This window comes from Macrobrachium rosenbergii, chromosome 3 (genome assembly GCF_040412425.1).
Source record: "Macrobrachium rosenbergii isolate ZJJX-2024 chromosome 3, ASM4041242v1, whole genome shotgun sequence".
In the NCBI taxonomy this organism is placed as follows: domain Eukaryota; kingdom Metazoa; phylum Arthropoda; class Malacostraca; order Decapoda; family Palaemonidae; genus Macrobrachium; species Macrobrachium rosenbergii.
In genome coordinates this window covers 44,258,977-44,277,617 of record NC_089743.1, presented here as the reverse complement: position 1 = coordinate 44,277,617, position 18,641 = coordinate 44,258,977, and the positions used below count along the sequence as shown (strand labels likewise).

The 18,641-nt window shown below is 38.6% G+C and overlaps 1 protein-coding gene across 2 annotated transcripts in view; it reads right to left on the bottom strand.

The window, feature by feature from the left end:
* Window positions 1–14,242: 14,242 nt before the first annotated feature.
* Window positions 14,243–18,641, bottom strand: part of LOC136854868 (uncharacterized) — an 82,277-nt gene continuing 77,878 nt past the window's right edge. For both annotated transcript variants that reach the window (XM_067131402.1, XM_067131407.1), the window contains exons 2-3: window positions 15,483–15,721; window positions 14,243–15,023 (exon numbers count right to left, since the gene is read on the bottom strand). In XM_067131402.1, the coding sequence (XP_066987503.1) occupies window positions 14,630–15,023; window positions 15,483–15,721 (633 nt within the window). In that variant the 3' untranslated portion in view covers window positions 14,243–14,629. The remainder of the gene's footprint in view (window positions 15,024–15,482; window positions 15,722–18,641) is intronic.

Here is an 18,641-nt window from a genome sequence, read left to right as displayed (position 1 = left end):
CTCTCTCTCTCTCTCTCTCTCTTAGTTTCAAGTAAGCATTCAACCATAAAAACCCCGAGTGTACGTGCACCCTCTTCATAGAAAGTCCTTGGGCCGACACAGGGATAATTAATTGAACTAAACCAAATAAAAAAAACCTTTGTCCCACAAATAGATGAGGACAAGTTAAGATTAATTACAGTTAGAAACTGTCGGTCAAGAGTGAGGTCTTTTACCCAGACTTAAGCAGAAGGTAGCCTTTCCCCCTCTGCATGAGAAGGGGGTAGTAGCACAGCGGGTACTGGGACCAGACACTCATGAGGGCCTCAAAAGCAACCACATTTCAATTTTTCTTCCACAGTGCCACTAATCTGAAGCACTGTCATCAACCGAATAGCTTACATCTCTCTCTCCCTCGTACCTTCCATTTCTCTCTCACTGATTTGTTACACTCTGCTGGGGTAGAGTGCATTTCCGTAAATACAAACTTGTGGACTCAAGTAAAGGGTTCCTAGGAATGCACTGGCACCATAGTGCAAAAAAAAGACAAAAGGAGCACAGAAGAAAAGTCCTTTTGGTACCTGAGTTACGCCAGTACATAAGGATACTGAGTGCCTCTAGTGTGACCTTTACACGGCACACCCAACCACAGTGCCACCTTATTGAAAAGGTGCCACATCACTGAAGAGTTGCTCTAAATCTGAGGGACACTTCCTTGCTGCCCAAGTACATCCAGTCGACCTGGATAGACACCCTTCCCCACCAGAACCATGGCAGCAGAGAATTATAAAGCCTTCATGGAACTGGGACGGTGGCAGGTCTCACTGGATTGGACCTCAACACGTGGGTCAAGGAGCAGATGGATGACTTGGCCAAGCAAGAGAAGGAAGAAAGACTCGAACGGTGGAATTATGAAGCCGAGCGGAGGAGGTATGAGGCTGAACAGAAGCAGCTGGAAGACGAAAGAGAAGAAAGAAGACAGCATGAGTTAGCCTTCAAGGAGAGTGAGCTAGCTCTCAAAGACAAGGAGCTGGAAAGAGCAAAAAGGGAAAATGCCGAAGCTATGGCTAGACATCAAGCCTCTGACCCCACACCTGCTGCACCAAATGCTCCAATCTCGAGCATTAATTCCTACATCCCCAAGTGGACTGAGGACGAGCCAGAAGCATGGTTGGAGGAAATCGAGGCACTCTTTGATAACTACAGCCCACCACCATTATGGAAGCCTGCTGCATGGCCGATTCATGGGAAACCTTCAATCAGTCTCACAGCACATCCCAGCGGCACATAGTGCCACCCGGGTACCTCTCAAGCTCGACCTGCCCGAAGAATGGACTGCCGAGCAAGCCTCCGTGCCCCTACTGTAAGAAGGTGGGGCACACTGAAGCTGAGTGCCGATACAAGTTCAGCACTAACAAGCAGCCTCCTCCTACCAGCCAGAACTGCTCTCTCTCTTCATCCACTCAACCCTCTCCACCAACAGTTACTGCAGGTCACCAAGCCCCTACAAAGGGCCAGTGCAAATACTGTGGTGCTGCCGGCCACTACAGTGCTGGCCATCCGGCCTGTCCACATCATGTCCCCACCACCAAGTTCGTCAACCTCATCAGCACCTCATTTTCCGCGGCCGGGCCGCAAAAGATCCTTTACCCCGAGAGACTGGAGACCCAATTCATCTCAGTGGCCCCCTTCATGAGCTCTAGCCTACCCATAACCCTTCCGGTCACAGTAGACACTGCAGCAAATGTTAGCCTGATCACCAGAGCCCAAGTGCCAGCCAGTGCCACGGTTGACGAGAAAACCTGGTGGGAGATGAGGTGGATAGAGGGCCACACCATTACCATTCCCCCAGTCAAGCTCCAGGTCACAACACCTTGGGGCACGCTACCCCACTGCCGTGGCATCGTGGGTGGAATTTGGCCCAGAGTGGACTTCCTGTTGGGTCGGGTCCTTCTCTGGGAAAGCCCTTCTCCAACGCCTCTTCGCAGCCACGCTACCTCCACGGAGGCCCAAACTGTAGGAGAACCCAATCAAGACAAAAACCCACCTTCCACCCACCGAAGTGGTCAGTGGAAGAGGCATGCACCAAACCATTCTTGGCCTAGCCCTCTCCATTCGCGAAGGGGCGGCCAACAAAGAGGTCCTCCCTCTCCCCGAAGAGACATTCAGGAGGAGCAGTACCGCTGTAGGACGTGCCAGCAGACAGGCCACTCCACAATTTGGGAGGGCTGTCCAAATAAGCAATGCCCAGCGGACGCCCTGAGCAAGACTCTCCGAGAGGCTCTGATCTCCAGCTGGGCTGGAATCTCTGCCACAGCCAAATTCAAGCCATCCACGAGGTAGTGCACCTCTGGACCCCTTGTCAGGCATGCCTGACCCTCAACCGCTGCCAGTGCCACGCTCCGTCCGGCATGGACGTTGAGCCACCAATTAAAAAAGACCCTGTGCCTGGTCCAAATCATGAGGCAGATCCTCCTCTGGGAGATTCAGGATTCCCCACGGCACTAATTATAGCAACCGGAGAGCCTCCAGCACCCGACACTTCTTCTTCACCAAATCCGTCCCCAGAGGATGAACCCCTGGTTGACCAAACTGTTACACCTTCTCTGGGAGACCAGGAACTGGCCTCCTCGGACGCAGAGGTTGAGGTCGCTCTCACATCGGTTGTTGCAGCAGCCGGAGTAGGGAGCCCTCTTGTAGCTTCTGAAGTTACCCCTGACTGCACGCCCGCTAGCCCTTCTGGCCTTTCCCCAGAGTCGGTGCCCTCATTACCTCCTAGGTCTGACATAGATAGGCCTTGGAGGAGCCTGAAGAAGAAGAAGAAGGGCCAGAAGAGAACCCAGTAGTTGCAGAGCCATGAGCTCATCCTGGCACTAGTTCCCTCTCGGCACAGTGCCTTACCATCTTAGAGTGATCCTGGCCCCTTTCCCAGAGGAGGTAGCCAGCATGATCTCTTTCTCATACAATAGCCTAGCCCCGATTATGTACTTTGGAATAGTAACCTTATCACCTACACCCTCCATCAAGCCGCAGTAATCAGGTAAGTACAGTGTAACTAAAATCAGAAATCTAAACTATTGTTAAGAGAGCCACTACGCTCATGACACGCATGGCCTAAGGCCTCAGTGAGGCTAGCCTCATGTAATAACCAGTAATTACCAATTGTATTGCAGAAAACCTTGTGATTTAGCTAGTTCATAGTCCCTTACGTTGGTGCTACGGTCATGTTAGGATAGGAGATACCATAGAATGTACCATTTGGCTAGGTCTAAAACATCACAATTATAGGAGGTAGCACGTAATAACCCTAAGCACCTTTAAGTACAGTTAGATTCTGTAATGTAAGTGATCAAAGCTCATATCCTATCTAGAGTTAGGTAGATTCGTAGCTAGTTAGACTGCACGGGACAAATCTGCTCAGGGGAGAAGAGTAACGTAATTAAGAGGTGAACAGCTTGCTTAGTACAGACTTGCACACCCGAAAGGGAGAGAAGGCCTTCTTAAGGGGGGGAGCTTTTATAAATATTCTGCTGTTTGCCCTCGCTGCATTATTTAGTAAGAATATCATTCTAACAAAGACAGGAAGGCGCCTCTGAGGTAGGCTGTGTGTTTTCAAAAAAGTAATGTCTTTTAGTAGCTGATAGTTTAGCATTTGGGGCCTGACCCATAGGGAGGGTTTTACCAAGTGACCTCTAGTGAAGGTGGTCTTAAGCATTTTGCTCTATGCGTTCGGCGATGTCTGTCAAATTTTCAGACTGCCTGGGGCTATGGACGACAGTTTTGCCCTGGCTTGACCCCTGAAAGCCAGTAGAGAGAGGCTAACCTTTAGACGAAGAGCACACGTTGTGCTCAAGCAAAACTTTTATCCTTTGTTCCTCTCCTGTCTTATTTACTAGTGACCCGAAATACCTGTTCATTTCAAGAAGCCGTATCGACAGTTGAAGTGTGCAAGCAAACCACGTAATGTAGGTCTGAAGATTGATGAGTATCTGCTGTCTGCTAGTATTCTTCCACTGTATTTCATCTTTTCGTTTTGTATTCACCATTTCGCCACCATCTGCGAGAACCTGGTATAATCATATTTCTTTTATGAAGTCTAGTGTAAGAATAATTAATATTGCATAGTGAAATTGCGTTAACTATTCCCATGCAGTAAGTAGGAATTAGGGAAAGTTAAGTAAGTAAATTTCAGGCAGCCTTGTGTCTCAACCCCATTGTTCGGAAGAGAATTAGCCTTTACTAATACGAAGCTGCATATGATATCTACCAGTATAGACACTCGTTACATTATATTTTTTTTACTTGAAGAAAAGGGGGAATTGATTGTCAGACACTAACCAATTGTCCATGTAATTTCCTCGCTATCACAGCACATTCTTTCTTCTCGGGACTAATTGGGAAGTAAAGGGGTTTGATGTAATCCATTTGCTGCAGAGTAATCCCTTATCCCATACATTGTTTCCTGGCTGGCGACCGAATTCAATTAAGTAATTGTCTGTCGTTGAGGTTAACCTTAGCTTTAATTGACAGGTTAATGTGTGTCATTTGAAATATATATATATATAATATACTATATATAAGCCCCATATATATATATATATATATATATATATATATATATATATATATATATATATATATATATATATACATACATACGATTTTCAACATGATGGCAAATAATAATTCAAGGTTATATTTCCGCACGAATGTAATGTAGAACGTTGATAAAACAGAAAGAAATTGTGATGGTTTTTAGTTTTCTGTGAAAGAAAACTATTGTGACGGCTATGTCTGTCCGTCGGCATTTTTCTGTCTGCACTTTTTCTGTCCGCCCTCAGATCTTAAATATTATTGAGGCTAGAAGGCTGCAAATTGGTATGTTGATCATCCACTTTCCAGTCATCAAACATACCAAATTGCAGCCCTCTAGCCTCAGTATTTTTTATTTTATTCAAGGCTAATGTTAGCCATAATCGTGCTTCTGGCAGCGATTTAGGATAGGCCACCACCGGGCCGTGGTTAAAGTTTCATGGGCCGCGGCTAATACAGCATTATACCGAGACCACTGAAAGATAAATCCATTTTCGGTGGCCTTGATTATAAACTGTAGCTGCTGCACATAAATCTCGATTGTGCCGAAGTTTGATCGGCGCATTTTTTACTTGTTTCGATTAGTAATCATAATCATGCTCATGTCTGTCTCAAGCCTTTGGCAGTAGACCATAACTATTAATCTACCTCGCCTTATCTGTTAGCAGATGATTACCAGTTACTGTTACTTGCTGTATTTGTTCAGTAACAATCTTTATTATTTTTACAACTGAATGGGGTGAAAATCACATTTGCTTTTCTTTCTCTAAATCCTAAACCTCTGCTCACTTTAGAGAACTATAGGACTCTAAAGTTTGTAGAAGTTGCTGTGAGTAAAAGAGGTCTGTCTTAAGCTTGAAACAAACTAGTCATAAAGGATAGACGTCATTTTCCAGTCTAACTCTCTAATATTTGTCAAGTATTTGTCTATAGTCTACTAAAGCAGCCTGTTTCCTTTGTCAAGGTGGAAGTGATAACTTACCGAGAAAATTAAATTGCATTTCATGTCTTTTAATATGATATGCAATGGAGTATGGGGTGACCTGTTGGTTCTAAATTGTCAGGAATATTCAGTCATCTACCTACAAGCATCCAAGACCCTGTTTTAAAATATTTAAATTAAATCTGGTGTTAGACCCTTTTCTTGGTTGTAAATTTTGATAGATTGCTACGAAGATTGGTCAGAAAGGCGTACTCTTTCTAGAAACTTCAAATCGTCTTAGAATGTGCAGTTCCACGGCTGAGCGAGAAAAAGTGAAAGAATCATAAACCCAACATTTAAGCCTTAGGAATATCATTTGCCAACCTCCGTACATATTCATTAACACACACAGGGAAATACGTCCATTGCCTGTTCAAGTTATAAACCTGGTATTCACTAACACTTTCTACCTTGAGGATAAAATATGACCCTTTTCTTGAGTGTAAATATCGATATATTGTTAGTACGCTTAAAATCCATAAACTTTACGAGGAATTATGGTCTCATCGTCAGTTTCATTCCCTCTAATGATGAATTGAGTAGTCCTCGTCAGGCACAAGGATTCTTAGTGTATTTCGAACAATATATCAAGATTTATACTCAAAAAAGAGCTCATATGTTAGCCTCAAGATGAAAAGTCTTCGGGAATACCAGGTTCATAACTTGAACATGAAATGGACGTACTTTCCTCTGTCTTATTAACACGTGCAGATGTTGACAAGTAATATTTATGATGCTTAAATGTCTGGTAACTAGTACTTTTACTTTTTCTCACTCTGCCGTGTAACTGCATCATATAAGAATGGGTACTTCTTTCTGACCACGGGCCTTCCGAACGCGAACCCAGTCCTCTATCACTGAGTTCCAATACTCGCATGCTTGTGATCTTAAGTTAACCAGTCATAATGGCTACACTCAAGTGACCAAAGACAATGTAGTCACTTCCCTTCGATAACTGAATCTAACAACAACTTGTTTGATACGTTACCGGAAGTGGGTAGTGTTAATACCTTTCTAAAAGTAGAGATCATTTTGGTTCATTTTGATAATTTTCTGACGAAATTTAGTTTGTAGCGTTCGTGAATAGGTGCAAGTGCATGTTTCAAAATTATGGAGAGTCTATGTCGTTTTGTTTTTTAGTTTTCTGTAAAAGAAACTAGTGTGCCGGCTTTGTCTGTCCGTCCTCATATCTTAAAAACTACTGAGGCTAGAGGGATGCAAATTGGTATGTTGATCATCCACCCTCCAATCATCAAACATACCAAATTGCAGGCCTCTAGTCTCAGTAGTTTTAATTTTATAAAAGGTTAGCCATAATCGTGCATCTGGCAGCGATTCAGGATAGGCCACCACTGGGCCGTGGTTAAAGTTTCATGGGCAGTGGCTCATACAGCAGTATACCGAGACCACCGAAAGATAGATCTATTTTCGTTGGCCTTGATTATAAGCTGTAGCAGCTGTACAGAAAACAATGTTGCGCCGAAGAAACCGGCGCATTGTTTACTTGTTCTTTTCTGAGACTGTTTTAGGAAGAAACGCACCTTTGTTTTATTGTTAATTTATGATCGCAGTTGTTTCTTTTAATTTCCTCTTGAATGTTCCTTTTGTGTGTGTAACTCGGTTCTAGTTATTCATATTATTTTGTTGTTGATGTAATCAGCCTCATAGTTGAAGAATGTAGAAACAATTCGTCCAGTGGAAGTGATGGATGTTCATACTGTCATATCCGGCAGGTGAAACATGATTGTTTTTCCTTTTTCACTAAAGCTGCATACAGGATGAAATCATTCCAGCAGCGCACGGTTATGGCAACTGCAACTTTTGAATAATACTACCAGATATTCACTATCGCTCGCATTTTCTAGTTCCCATACCCATACCCGTGCCCATATCTGTATCATACCTATACCCATGTCCGAACCATACCCACACCCATATCCGTACCATACCCATATCCATACCCACACCTGTATCCATTCCATACCCACACCTGTATCCATTCCATACCCATACCCATATCTATACTACACATACCCATACCCGTACCATACCCATACCCATATAAAGATGAATGTTTCATCTTTTGACCGATATACTCACAAAAATAAATTCCCAGTTTTTACATACTTTCTGCATAGATATTAGGCAAATATTCTGAAAAACAACCTAAAACTCCAAGATGCAACCCTCACATGGGGTTAGGGCTGTCAGGGCGCCTCACGTGGTGCACTGTAGACACTGTACTGAATGATGTTTGCAGCGTCTAGACTGCACCCACATTTTAACCTCTTACTTTTCCTCCATTCCCGCTTCCTTTTTCAGTTTTGCTGACCAACCTCTCTAGCTATCGCTTGTTGGTGCAACTGTGGAGTTTTCCTCAAGATCCACCTGTAGATCCTTGCACTTCAACTTCTTTATTTTCTGGATCTCTCTTTATCTTGCTGTTCAGCCAACTCCATCTCCTTTATTTTCTGGATCTCTCTTTATGTTGCTGTTCAGCCAACTCCATCTCCTTTATTTTCTGGATCTCTCTATCTTGCTGTTCAGCCAACTCCATCTCCTTTATTTTCTGGATCTCTCTATCTTGCTTTTCAGCCAACTCCATCTCCTTTATTTTCTGGATCTCTCTTTATCTTGTTGCTCAGCCAACTCCATCTCCTTTATTTTCTGGATCTCTCTCTATCTTGCTGTTCAGCCAACTCCGTCTCCTTTATTTTCTGGATCTCTCTATCTTGCTGTTCAGCCAACTCCGTCTCCTTTATTTTCTGGATCTCTCTTTATCTTGCTTCTCAGCCAACTCCCTCTTTTCACTCGCTCAAGCGCTGAATGGCCGAAAGTGCCCCAGAGCTTGGCTTGACAGCCTAAGTCTCTTAAAATCAATGCAAGATGCAAGATGCAAGATTTGCAACACACGACGATTATAAGACGTCAACGTATTCTTTTATCATACTTTCGTTTTTATTTGTTAACGAATCAGCCAAAGCAACTCGGCTGAATACAATTATTACCACTAGATTTTATGGGGAGCAAGTCGATAATTATGGTTGTCCTTTAGACCGCTTAGCTTCTGTTTAAATTCCATTTTTCTTTGCGCAACACCAATAATAACCTTCCTTCTTTTAAAGCTCCCTACGTTGTCCAACCAACTCCAACTTTTACTTTCTCTTGGCTGCGAAAAGACACTGGGTTCCCCGACTCATTGGCTTTGCATTATTAGAAAATTACAGTTTTTAGGGTAACTGGCCCCCTTTTAGTTTTCTGAAAAGAAAAATATTGTGCCGGCATTGCCTGTCCATCAGCACTTGTTCTGTTCGCCCTCAGATTTTAAAAACTACTAAGGCTAGAGGGCTGCAAATTGGTATGTTGATCATCAACCCTCCAGTCTTCAAATATACCAAATTACAGCCCTCTGTCCTCAGTAGTTTGTATTTTATTTGAGGTTGAACTTAGCCATAATCGTGTATCTGGCAACGATGTAGGCCAGGCCACCACCGACCCGTGGTTAAAGTTTCATGGGCCGCGGCTCATACACCTATAACCAAGACCACCGAAAATAGATCTATTTTCGGTGGCCTTGATTATATGCTGTAGCGGCTGTACAGAAAACTCGGTTGCACCGAAGAAACTTCGACGCATATTTTACTTAAGTTACTGAATAACTAATGTACCATGTTATATATCGAAATAATGTTCTTCTCAAACTTATTATACTGGTATACTAAACTTGCTAAATTTAAAATTTTTCACAGACTTAGGAAGCTTGACTCGACCTCTGTACAACTTAAGACACAACCCACAGCTTCTGTCTTTTGAAGGGGATGCATGGATGCATACAGAAGGTGCTATCCTTTGATTAAACAGATAGACAGACGAGCAAAATGACGGAAGTACAGGTATTCACATTAGCCTCTTGAGCAGAATCCAGTTTAAGAGCACTGTATATTCTTCGAGGAACGTTTGCAATATTTTGTGTCAGAAGGGCTGAAGGCTTTCATTCAATTAGAGCCTCAGACTATGACAAAGTAATGGGTAAAATAAAGTTATGAAGATAAAGATGTTTCTTTGGTCACAGATGGCAAGCTTTTGTTCGAAACTTTATATTTTGAATATAACAGAATGAGAAGAGAGAGAGAGATAAGAGAGAGAGAGAGAGAGAGAGAGAGAGAGAGAGAGAGAGAGAAACTGTCCCAGAAACCCAAATTGAACATAAAGTAAAGCTCTTTTGACATAGATAAATACGCATATATATCACATTTTCGTATCAGCTGTTTCTCTCTCTCTCTCTCTCTCTCTCCTTGTCTATCGGTCTGCTGTTCCTCTCCCTTCTTCTTCTCGTCTGTCTGCCTGACTCCTTCTTCTTCTTCTCTCTGCTCTCTCTCTCTCTCTCTCTCTCTCTCTCTCTCTCTCTCTCTCTCTCTCTCTCTCTCTGTCACGTAGGAGAACGACTAAAGAAAACAATTCTCAAGTTTAATCCTGAAGATTTATTTGTATGCCATATATTGTTTCAGAGTATTATTCAGTAAATAACAAAAATTGACAATAATAGTATAACACAATCTCATTTGTATATCACATATATCCCCTTCTGATGTACAAAATCTGAGCCATATTTATGTATACATATACAGTATATATATATATATATATATATATATATATATATATATATATATATATATATACATATATTATATATATATATATATATATATATATATATATATATATATATATATATATATAATATATGTGTATATATATTTATTTGTATATGTATATGTGATATATATATACATATATATATATATATATATATATATATATATATATATATATATATATACTATATATATATAATGTATATATAAAATATATAGAGTACATATATATACATACAGTATATATATATACATATATTTATATATATATGACTCAAATCCCTAAAGGGTTATTGAAGATTTACAGATATTCCGAAAAAAATGACATTTTATTGCTTCCCCATCACGACAAATCATTTAACTACAGTTTAATTTTTTTTTCAGATGAGAATCATTACTCAATGGCAATAACGAGAGACTTTTAAGACTTAGCTACTTTTTATTTCTCTCTCTTTTAGAAAATGATCGACAGACTTTCGTGATTATCATTTGATTTGCTCAAAGGAATTATTTTTTTAAATAAGCGATGATAAAGTATTGCTTCTTAGTCGTGATTACAAGTTTATTTCATCATAATGGGAAGATGACATAACCAATATATATAATATATATATATATATATATATATATATATATATATATATGTATGTATATGTATATGTATATATATATATATATATATATATATATATATATATATATATATACATATACAGTATATACATATATATATGTATATACTCATATATTTTTATATATATACATATATATATATATATATATATATATATATATATATACATACATAATAACTTTCCAAGTTAATTTTGATCTTAATATCTGAATTTTTTAACAACGTCTTTTATTCCCTGTCCTTTGTATAGCTAATAATAATAATAATTACCATTATTAAAGCTCTCTTTAACTAAAGCATATGAATATTAATTACAGTAATAGTGGAATATAATAAAAGAAAAAATCAACGCAATTAAGTAAATTATATAAGTCAATTAAGTCAATAATGAAACCGAAGAGAATTTGGGAAAATGAAGATACACTTTCTACTCTGTCGAATTAGAAGGAAAAAATGTCGATTTGAAATTATAGATTTACTCAAGAGATGATTATTTTCTCAATTTGTTTTTGTTCTCTATTCAAAAATATAATCATTTTTGAGCCGCTCTTCAAAATAAGGTTAAAGCATAAAAGGGAGAAAACTCTTATAACATAACTTCTTACTTCTAAGCTATGGAGTATACAAACAGTCCAGCCTCTGTCTACAACAAAAGATAAATGTCTTATAATACATCAACTTATAGTGATATGATTAGAGCGATTACATTTGAAAATAAAAATATATAGGGGTCAAAAATAATAAAATAACTCTCAAGGTTCCATCTCACCTTCGAGGGAAAACAAGACGAAGAACGCAATCAACAGAAGTGGTCCGGATTTCTTTTTTTTTTTTCTTTTTCTTTCTTTTTGACACAGATGGAAAATACATTTTTAGTTTGATTTTTAATTTAATGTAGGTTTCACTTTCGAGCTTCATCTCATCTCGGATAATCTTTATGTGGCGTTACACATATTTTATTTCTCTTTTGTTAGAAAATACGTTTTTAATTGATTTTAACTTGATGTAGGTTTCATTTCTGAATTTTATCTCAGCTTTGATCATTCTTATGTGGTTTTACATATGTTTTATTCCTCTTTTGTAAGATGTAAGCTTATATGTGCACTGACAAGGTAAAAATGATGTGCGTACGAATTGGCATATGTGCCAACTATTCTTACGTGTGTAATATAATCGAAATATAGATGAACATATGGATGATATGTGTACGAATTAGTATACGTGCTAACGATTTACATATGTGTGATATATGTGTGGAATATTACTTTACATGTGGATGTGTACGTTAAAAAAAAAAGTCAAATAACACGTGCACGATTTGGTACAGGTGTATAATAAGTCACTTTTTCTGTTAGATTTCACTGTTCTTACCACAAGCCTTGAGTCTAGATGTTATTTCATAAGATGGAACTTTTCTCAATCAGCTAAGCCTAAGACTATGATTACCTATATATATATATTTAATAGTGAGCTGACATTTCACACAGCAGCATTTTTTAAAGCTTTCCCAAAGATAGTTTCCCTTTCTCTAGAAAAAAAAACATAATAATAGAAAGCAAAATAAAGGAAAATGATTGGGTTATAAAATATATTTGCTTCTTGAGGCACCTTTAGTTCTCTCAGGGTTCTTCTTACAAATTTTTCTCTGAATTTAGTCTTTTTTTTAATTTTGTTTCTTCGTTACGTGGACTTATATGTAACGGCTTCAATTCCAGCCATAATTCCCGCTCTGACCAGATACTTCTGGCTTCTGGATCTCACCTTGGAAATTTATAACCTTTCTGATGACGCGAATAACGGACGATGCCTGGAAACCTAACCTGTGACCATTTGACCTTGCTAGCTTTCTAGGTTTGAGATTAAAGCGAGAGATTGGAGCTTTCTTTAAGTATAGCAATACTTTCTCTAGTTCTCTCACCCTCTCTCTTTCTCACTTTCTCTGAAATGTTACCTCGAACAAGGTTACAGGTTAGACTCCGTTTGTCTGTCTGTATGTCTGTCTTTTAGCATTGTTACTCATTAGGCTTGTTCACCCGATGTCGTGGGAGACACAGAAACACGGGTGAAAGCAAGAACTTGTTAAAAAGGATTGGTAGTCTGTTGTCAAGATCAGATGTCACTACTGCGCATGATAATAAAGGACTATTAACCCAATTGATTTTACTACGCATGCGCGGGACGGATGTGTTAAATATGATTAAACATCAGTGTTAAATTGCTATTGTAGTTTGTGATTAGCACTTCTAGTTATTTCATAGCCATGTTCTGCAGTCTATTAGAGAGATCTATTGGTTAGTAACTCCTATGAGCTAGTATCGAGTAAGATGTAAATAGTATATGTTGCTATGGTTAGTCAGTTTTTTCTGTGAGTGTTACTTGCTAAAACATCTGCAAGATTTGCCAGGACTACATGGACAGACATTTTAAAGGTGGGTTCTATACATCATGCCCACAATACTTTTAGCTTGTTGTTCGATAATAACGAGTTCGTGGCACGATAATCAATAGCAGATTCGGTTTGTGTGTACTGACACGTCCGTTACCCTGAAGAAATATCTATACCATTGACACGATTACACAATGCCGAGCACTGATTGTGGTTCCTTCCACTTCAGATTGTGTCAACAGTTTCAGCTCTGAATCGTCAAAAAAATTAAATAAAATAAAAATAAAACGAATGAAATAAGAGAATATTGTGTCACATCCTTCATCCCTGATTGTTTTATCTCTTCGTAAAAGGAACTCAACATACCGATGAAGTTTATCAGAGACATCTGCCGTTTAGAAGTGAGGAAAGTGAGGAGTGTCAACTGAGGAGAATGAGTGTTCGAATGCATGGATTCTTGGATCTATTTTTTCTTACTAAAATCTCAGAAAATGGGAACTGTTTCGCCTTTCCACGATAGATACTTTCATATGGAATTTCATTTCGACCAGACAATTTTGTTATGGATTATCTCGAGAATTTTCTTACGGATTATCTCGGCGTTTCACTCTGATACTAAAGTATTTATTTGTGAATAGTGAAGTAATTTGCGTTAGCCCAGGTCTTACCAGACGAGAGGTACTGTACCCTACGAATGCAGGTAAATTCCCCTTGGGCAAATCCATTTCTCGAGTGTATAAAGCCTCATAAAAATTATTATTAGTATTGTGGCTCCATAAGAGTATTCATATTGAATTCATAGTCACAATTCTTTGCTTATTCAGAATATTTTAGGCGTTCAGATATTCAATTCAGTTTTCAGCCGAGTCAAGTGATCGCTTATAAAAGGAGATATTGTTGTTAACATGGACGAGAAACCTATTTTACCATAAAGGAAATCAACAAGAAAGTTAAGTAATGGCCCTCATTATGAAAAATGGGACTTAGCAGAGAGGAGGAAAGAAAAACCCTTTCCGATTTGCTCCGATTTAATATCAGCTTTGCCAGGCTTTTTTTTTATAGTTTTGTCTCTATGGTAAACTTCCCTGCCTTTATTATGAATGTTTTTTTAGTTTTTTAGTATCTTCCCATTCTCATGAAGCTTTATGAAAAGGGCTGAAAGCGTTTTCTGGAGACTTTATATGGCTATATTTCATGGTTTAAAAATACATTTGCCTCACTGACATGTGATACATTGAACTGACTTACAATAATAGATGAGATACATAATATATATAAGAATCTTTATAAGGGCGGTGGTGAAAGTAGAGAGGTCAAGAGGTTTGGGAGTGGGAGGTGGGAAGGAGATGTGGTGAGAAGGGCACGGGAGATGCTATGGCATATTTTTTAACTTTTCTCTAATATGGCAACCTCAAGAAGTCACTGGTATCTCCGTTGTCCAAATCCTGCTCGAATTCTCGCCTCTTGGTGATCAGCTGTGATGGAGAGCGTCCTAGCCTGCTGGAACGGTGGGGCTGCTGCTGCTGCTGGGGCTGGGTCTGGCTTCCAGAAGACCTGGGCTTGACCAGAAGCCTCACTGGGTGGTTCTTAGGCAAGGCCTGTCCCAGAGGGAGCTTCTGCCTGGAGGCCTCGTATTGGGTTTCTGATCCTTCTTCTTCTTCTTCGGCTGACTGGACTTCGTGGGTGTCACGGTCCATTCTCAGGAGCTCTTCCAGAGTGTAGTCGGGCCTCCTTTCAGACTCGAGCTCTTGCAGGTAGGAGAGGTTCTCTTCTGGAACGCTGTTGTGATCTCTGGAAAGGAGATTCAGAGGGGTGATACTTAACAAAAATAACTCAGTTTCTGGAAAGGAGATGCAAAAGGAAGGTGCTAACTAGAATGACTGAGCCTCTGGACAAAAGACTCTAAAGGGGAATAATGACTGGAATTGCTGATACTGATGCCACACAGGCAAGCGAACATCTTTATTTACTCAATATCTCTATCAAAAAAATGTCCACAGACATTCCTCTAGCATTCTGAACACTTGGCTATCAGATGGATGGGATAGTGACAAGGATGACAGAGGTGTAAAGGTAGCACAGGGAGAGTGATTTATGAAACACAGTTGCACACAGAAATGAAAGCAGACCATCTGCAAAATCAATATGTAACAAGAGGAAATAGGTAATGTGCCATAAAACTGTGAAAAAATCATTATTTCTAGAGGATAAGTACTCAAGAGGTACTGGTATAATATCCATTCGTCTCACCTGGTGGATCTCTTGGCGGTGAATAAGGTGAACGAGCATCGGCATCCGCCGACCATGCCACTGAATCCTGTAGTGCGGCAGAACATCTGGCAGTCGAACCGCTTGGCCATAGATGGCGGTGGTGCGCTCATCAGTAGCACAGCCATGACCACAACGAATGCGGTGAGTGGACTGAGGGAGAATGAACACTGGGAGGAACGCATTTTGGAAGTTTTGTGGCTGATGCTTGTGGTAGGTACCTGTTTGGGGAACGAGAAAGGAGAGCGTGTAAGTAATACACAGCGTAAAGGATCAGAAAAAAGTTAAAATTTGCTGAAAGTTCTGAAAATTAGCTGTATCTTACAAGCCAGGGATGCTATGAGGAAAGACTGATATTCAAGGAAGCCAACAGAAACAAAAGAAATAAAGAATGTGGTTGATGCTTGTGGTAGGTACCTGTTTGGGGAGCGAGAAGGGAGATTTGTAAGTAATACGCAGTTGAAAGAATCAGAAAACTGTCAAAGTCAACTCAAAGTTATAGCCAAGGGTATTAAAGGAAAGCAACAGGAACAAATGGAATGAAGAATTATAGATCATTTAAACATACTGTTCAGTAGAGAAAAAGATGAGGCAAAAATTAAATGTAGCTACCTGTTGCCTTGCTAAATTGCTTTTTTACAGTCGGTATATCGACTGTGAAATCACTGATGACAGAAGGTCTATAATCTTTTATAGTTTGTCTGCTTGTGTTGCTCTCCAACACATCTCTTGAAAATTGTTTGACTAAATACAAATCGAAAATTCGTTCGACCCACGTTCTTCTCTCGTACAATTTACTTACCCAAATGAAAGCAACTTTAAGTAGTATATACATACACACATATATACATAGTACTGGTAACCTTCGTAGACACGAAGATGTGTTATTCAGTTGTATTCCACGTAAGAAAATGAAAATTGTTTTTGTAAGAATATGCCCAACAGTTTCGTCCTCCAACGGACCAAGAAGGGGTCCGCTGGAAAACGAAACTTGGGCATATTCTCACAAAATCACCTTTCATTTTCCAATGGGAATACAACATATATATATAATATATATATATATATATATATATATATATATATATATATATATTCATCACTATTTAAACATTGAAACCATATATTTCGGGCACTACCAGTGAACAGGGGCATATATATTAGCTAGTTTGAAATATATGGTTTCAATGTTTAAATAGTGTTTTATATCATATTACACTGTAGTATTATATATATATATATATATATATATATATGTATGTATGTGTTGTATATATATATATATATATATATATATATATATATATATATATATATATATATATATATATATATGTATGTGTGTGTGTGTATGTATATATAAATTTATATATATATATATATATATATATATATATATATATATATATATATATATATATATATATATATATATATATATATATATATATATATATATAATATATATATATATATATATATATATATATATATATATATATATATATATATATATATATATATATGTATATATATATGACCTGTGAAGTATAGACAACAATAGAGCAGGTCTCACTCACATCTCTGACTTTCTCTGCGAGACGTCAGTGGTTTTGATTACCGTACAGTATAAGAAATATACACTGGGATGCGACGCGACCTTCCCTTAACCAATTCAGTTACTGATATTTGATATTCGTAGAGAAAACCCCATTTCCTCCCATAAAGATGCATTGGTAGGGAAAGGTTTCAAACTGCGGAGGGAGATTCAATAAAATGTATTTTATTCACAATTCACAAATAAGGCCCGGGAAGTAATGGTTTACTTTCAGGATCTCGGGTGTGCGCGTGCGCATACGTGAGTGTGTTATTGAATATCGTTGAGAGGCAGACAGACAGAGATAGAAAGTGATTCTAGTTGGGGTAATGAAACTAAAATTTCCAGAAATGTTTATATTACCTATAAGGTAAAGACTTAAATCAGCAACTGTAGAAAGTAAATGGTAAAATAATAATAATAATAACAAACTTTATCTCTGCATAAGCAATACACATTAATAAATAGGAATGCAAACAAGTAAAAGAACACATACATAAAAAAGAAGCACTGAATAGTAAAAGTATATGAATAATGGTACCTCATTAAATAAAGAATGAAAAGAAGATAGAAATGTATTCGATTCTTCAAGTTAATTCTTCTCAAAACAATAACAGAAATCCCAGGAAGACTAAATCTCTTGATAGAAGAAAAATAATAACAAAAATTATTTCAAACTCATACAGCAATATTGTTTAATCTCTATCTTCAGAAAAGGAGAACAAGAGTCTAACTGTTTCCTCTTCCCAAAGGAGACTTTGCCTTTCCAAAAAATAACAAGTAAAAAATGCGCCGAAGTTCTCCGACTCAATCGAGTTTTCTGTACAGCTTATAATCAAGGCCACCGAAAACAGATCTGTCTTTCGGTGGTCTCGGTTTAATGCTGTATGAGCCACGACCCATGAAACTTTAACTACGGCCCAGTGGTGGCCTGGCCTATATCGTTGCCAGATGCACGATTATGACTAACTTTAACCTTAAATAGAATAAAACCTGCTGAAGCTAGAGGGCTGCAATTTGGTATGTTTGATGATTGGAGGGTGGATAATTAACATACCAATTTGCAGCCCTCTAGCATCTGGAATTTTTAAGATCTGAGGGCGGACAGTAAAAAGTGCGGACGGACAGACAAAGCTGGTACAATAGTTTTCTTTTCAGAAAACTAAAAAGCAATAGGATAACACAATGCAGTAGTCCATCCTTCATACGACATATTACTTCTTGGAAAGCCTTGCGATATTACTATCTTTCAAGAAATGAGAGAAGGAAAAAATAAACAGGAGAGAAGTAGTATTATCTTCCAATCCTTGCTAAGAAGTTACATTAGTTCGTCGCCAAAAAAAAACAAAAAGAAAAACGGAGAACAGCACCCGGTTGCCCTACTTTCCAAGACGTGACGTCACTGCTTCCGAAGAAGAGGAAGGGACGAGAGCCAAGATTTAGTATTCTTTCGTTTTAAGAGATGACGGAGTTTTAAAACAGAGAGAAAATTCGATGGATGTCCATAATCCAATAATTGTGTTCCTACCCAAAGACGTGACGTT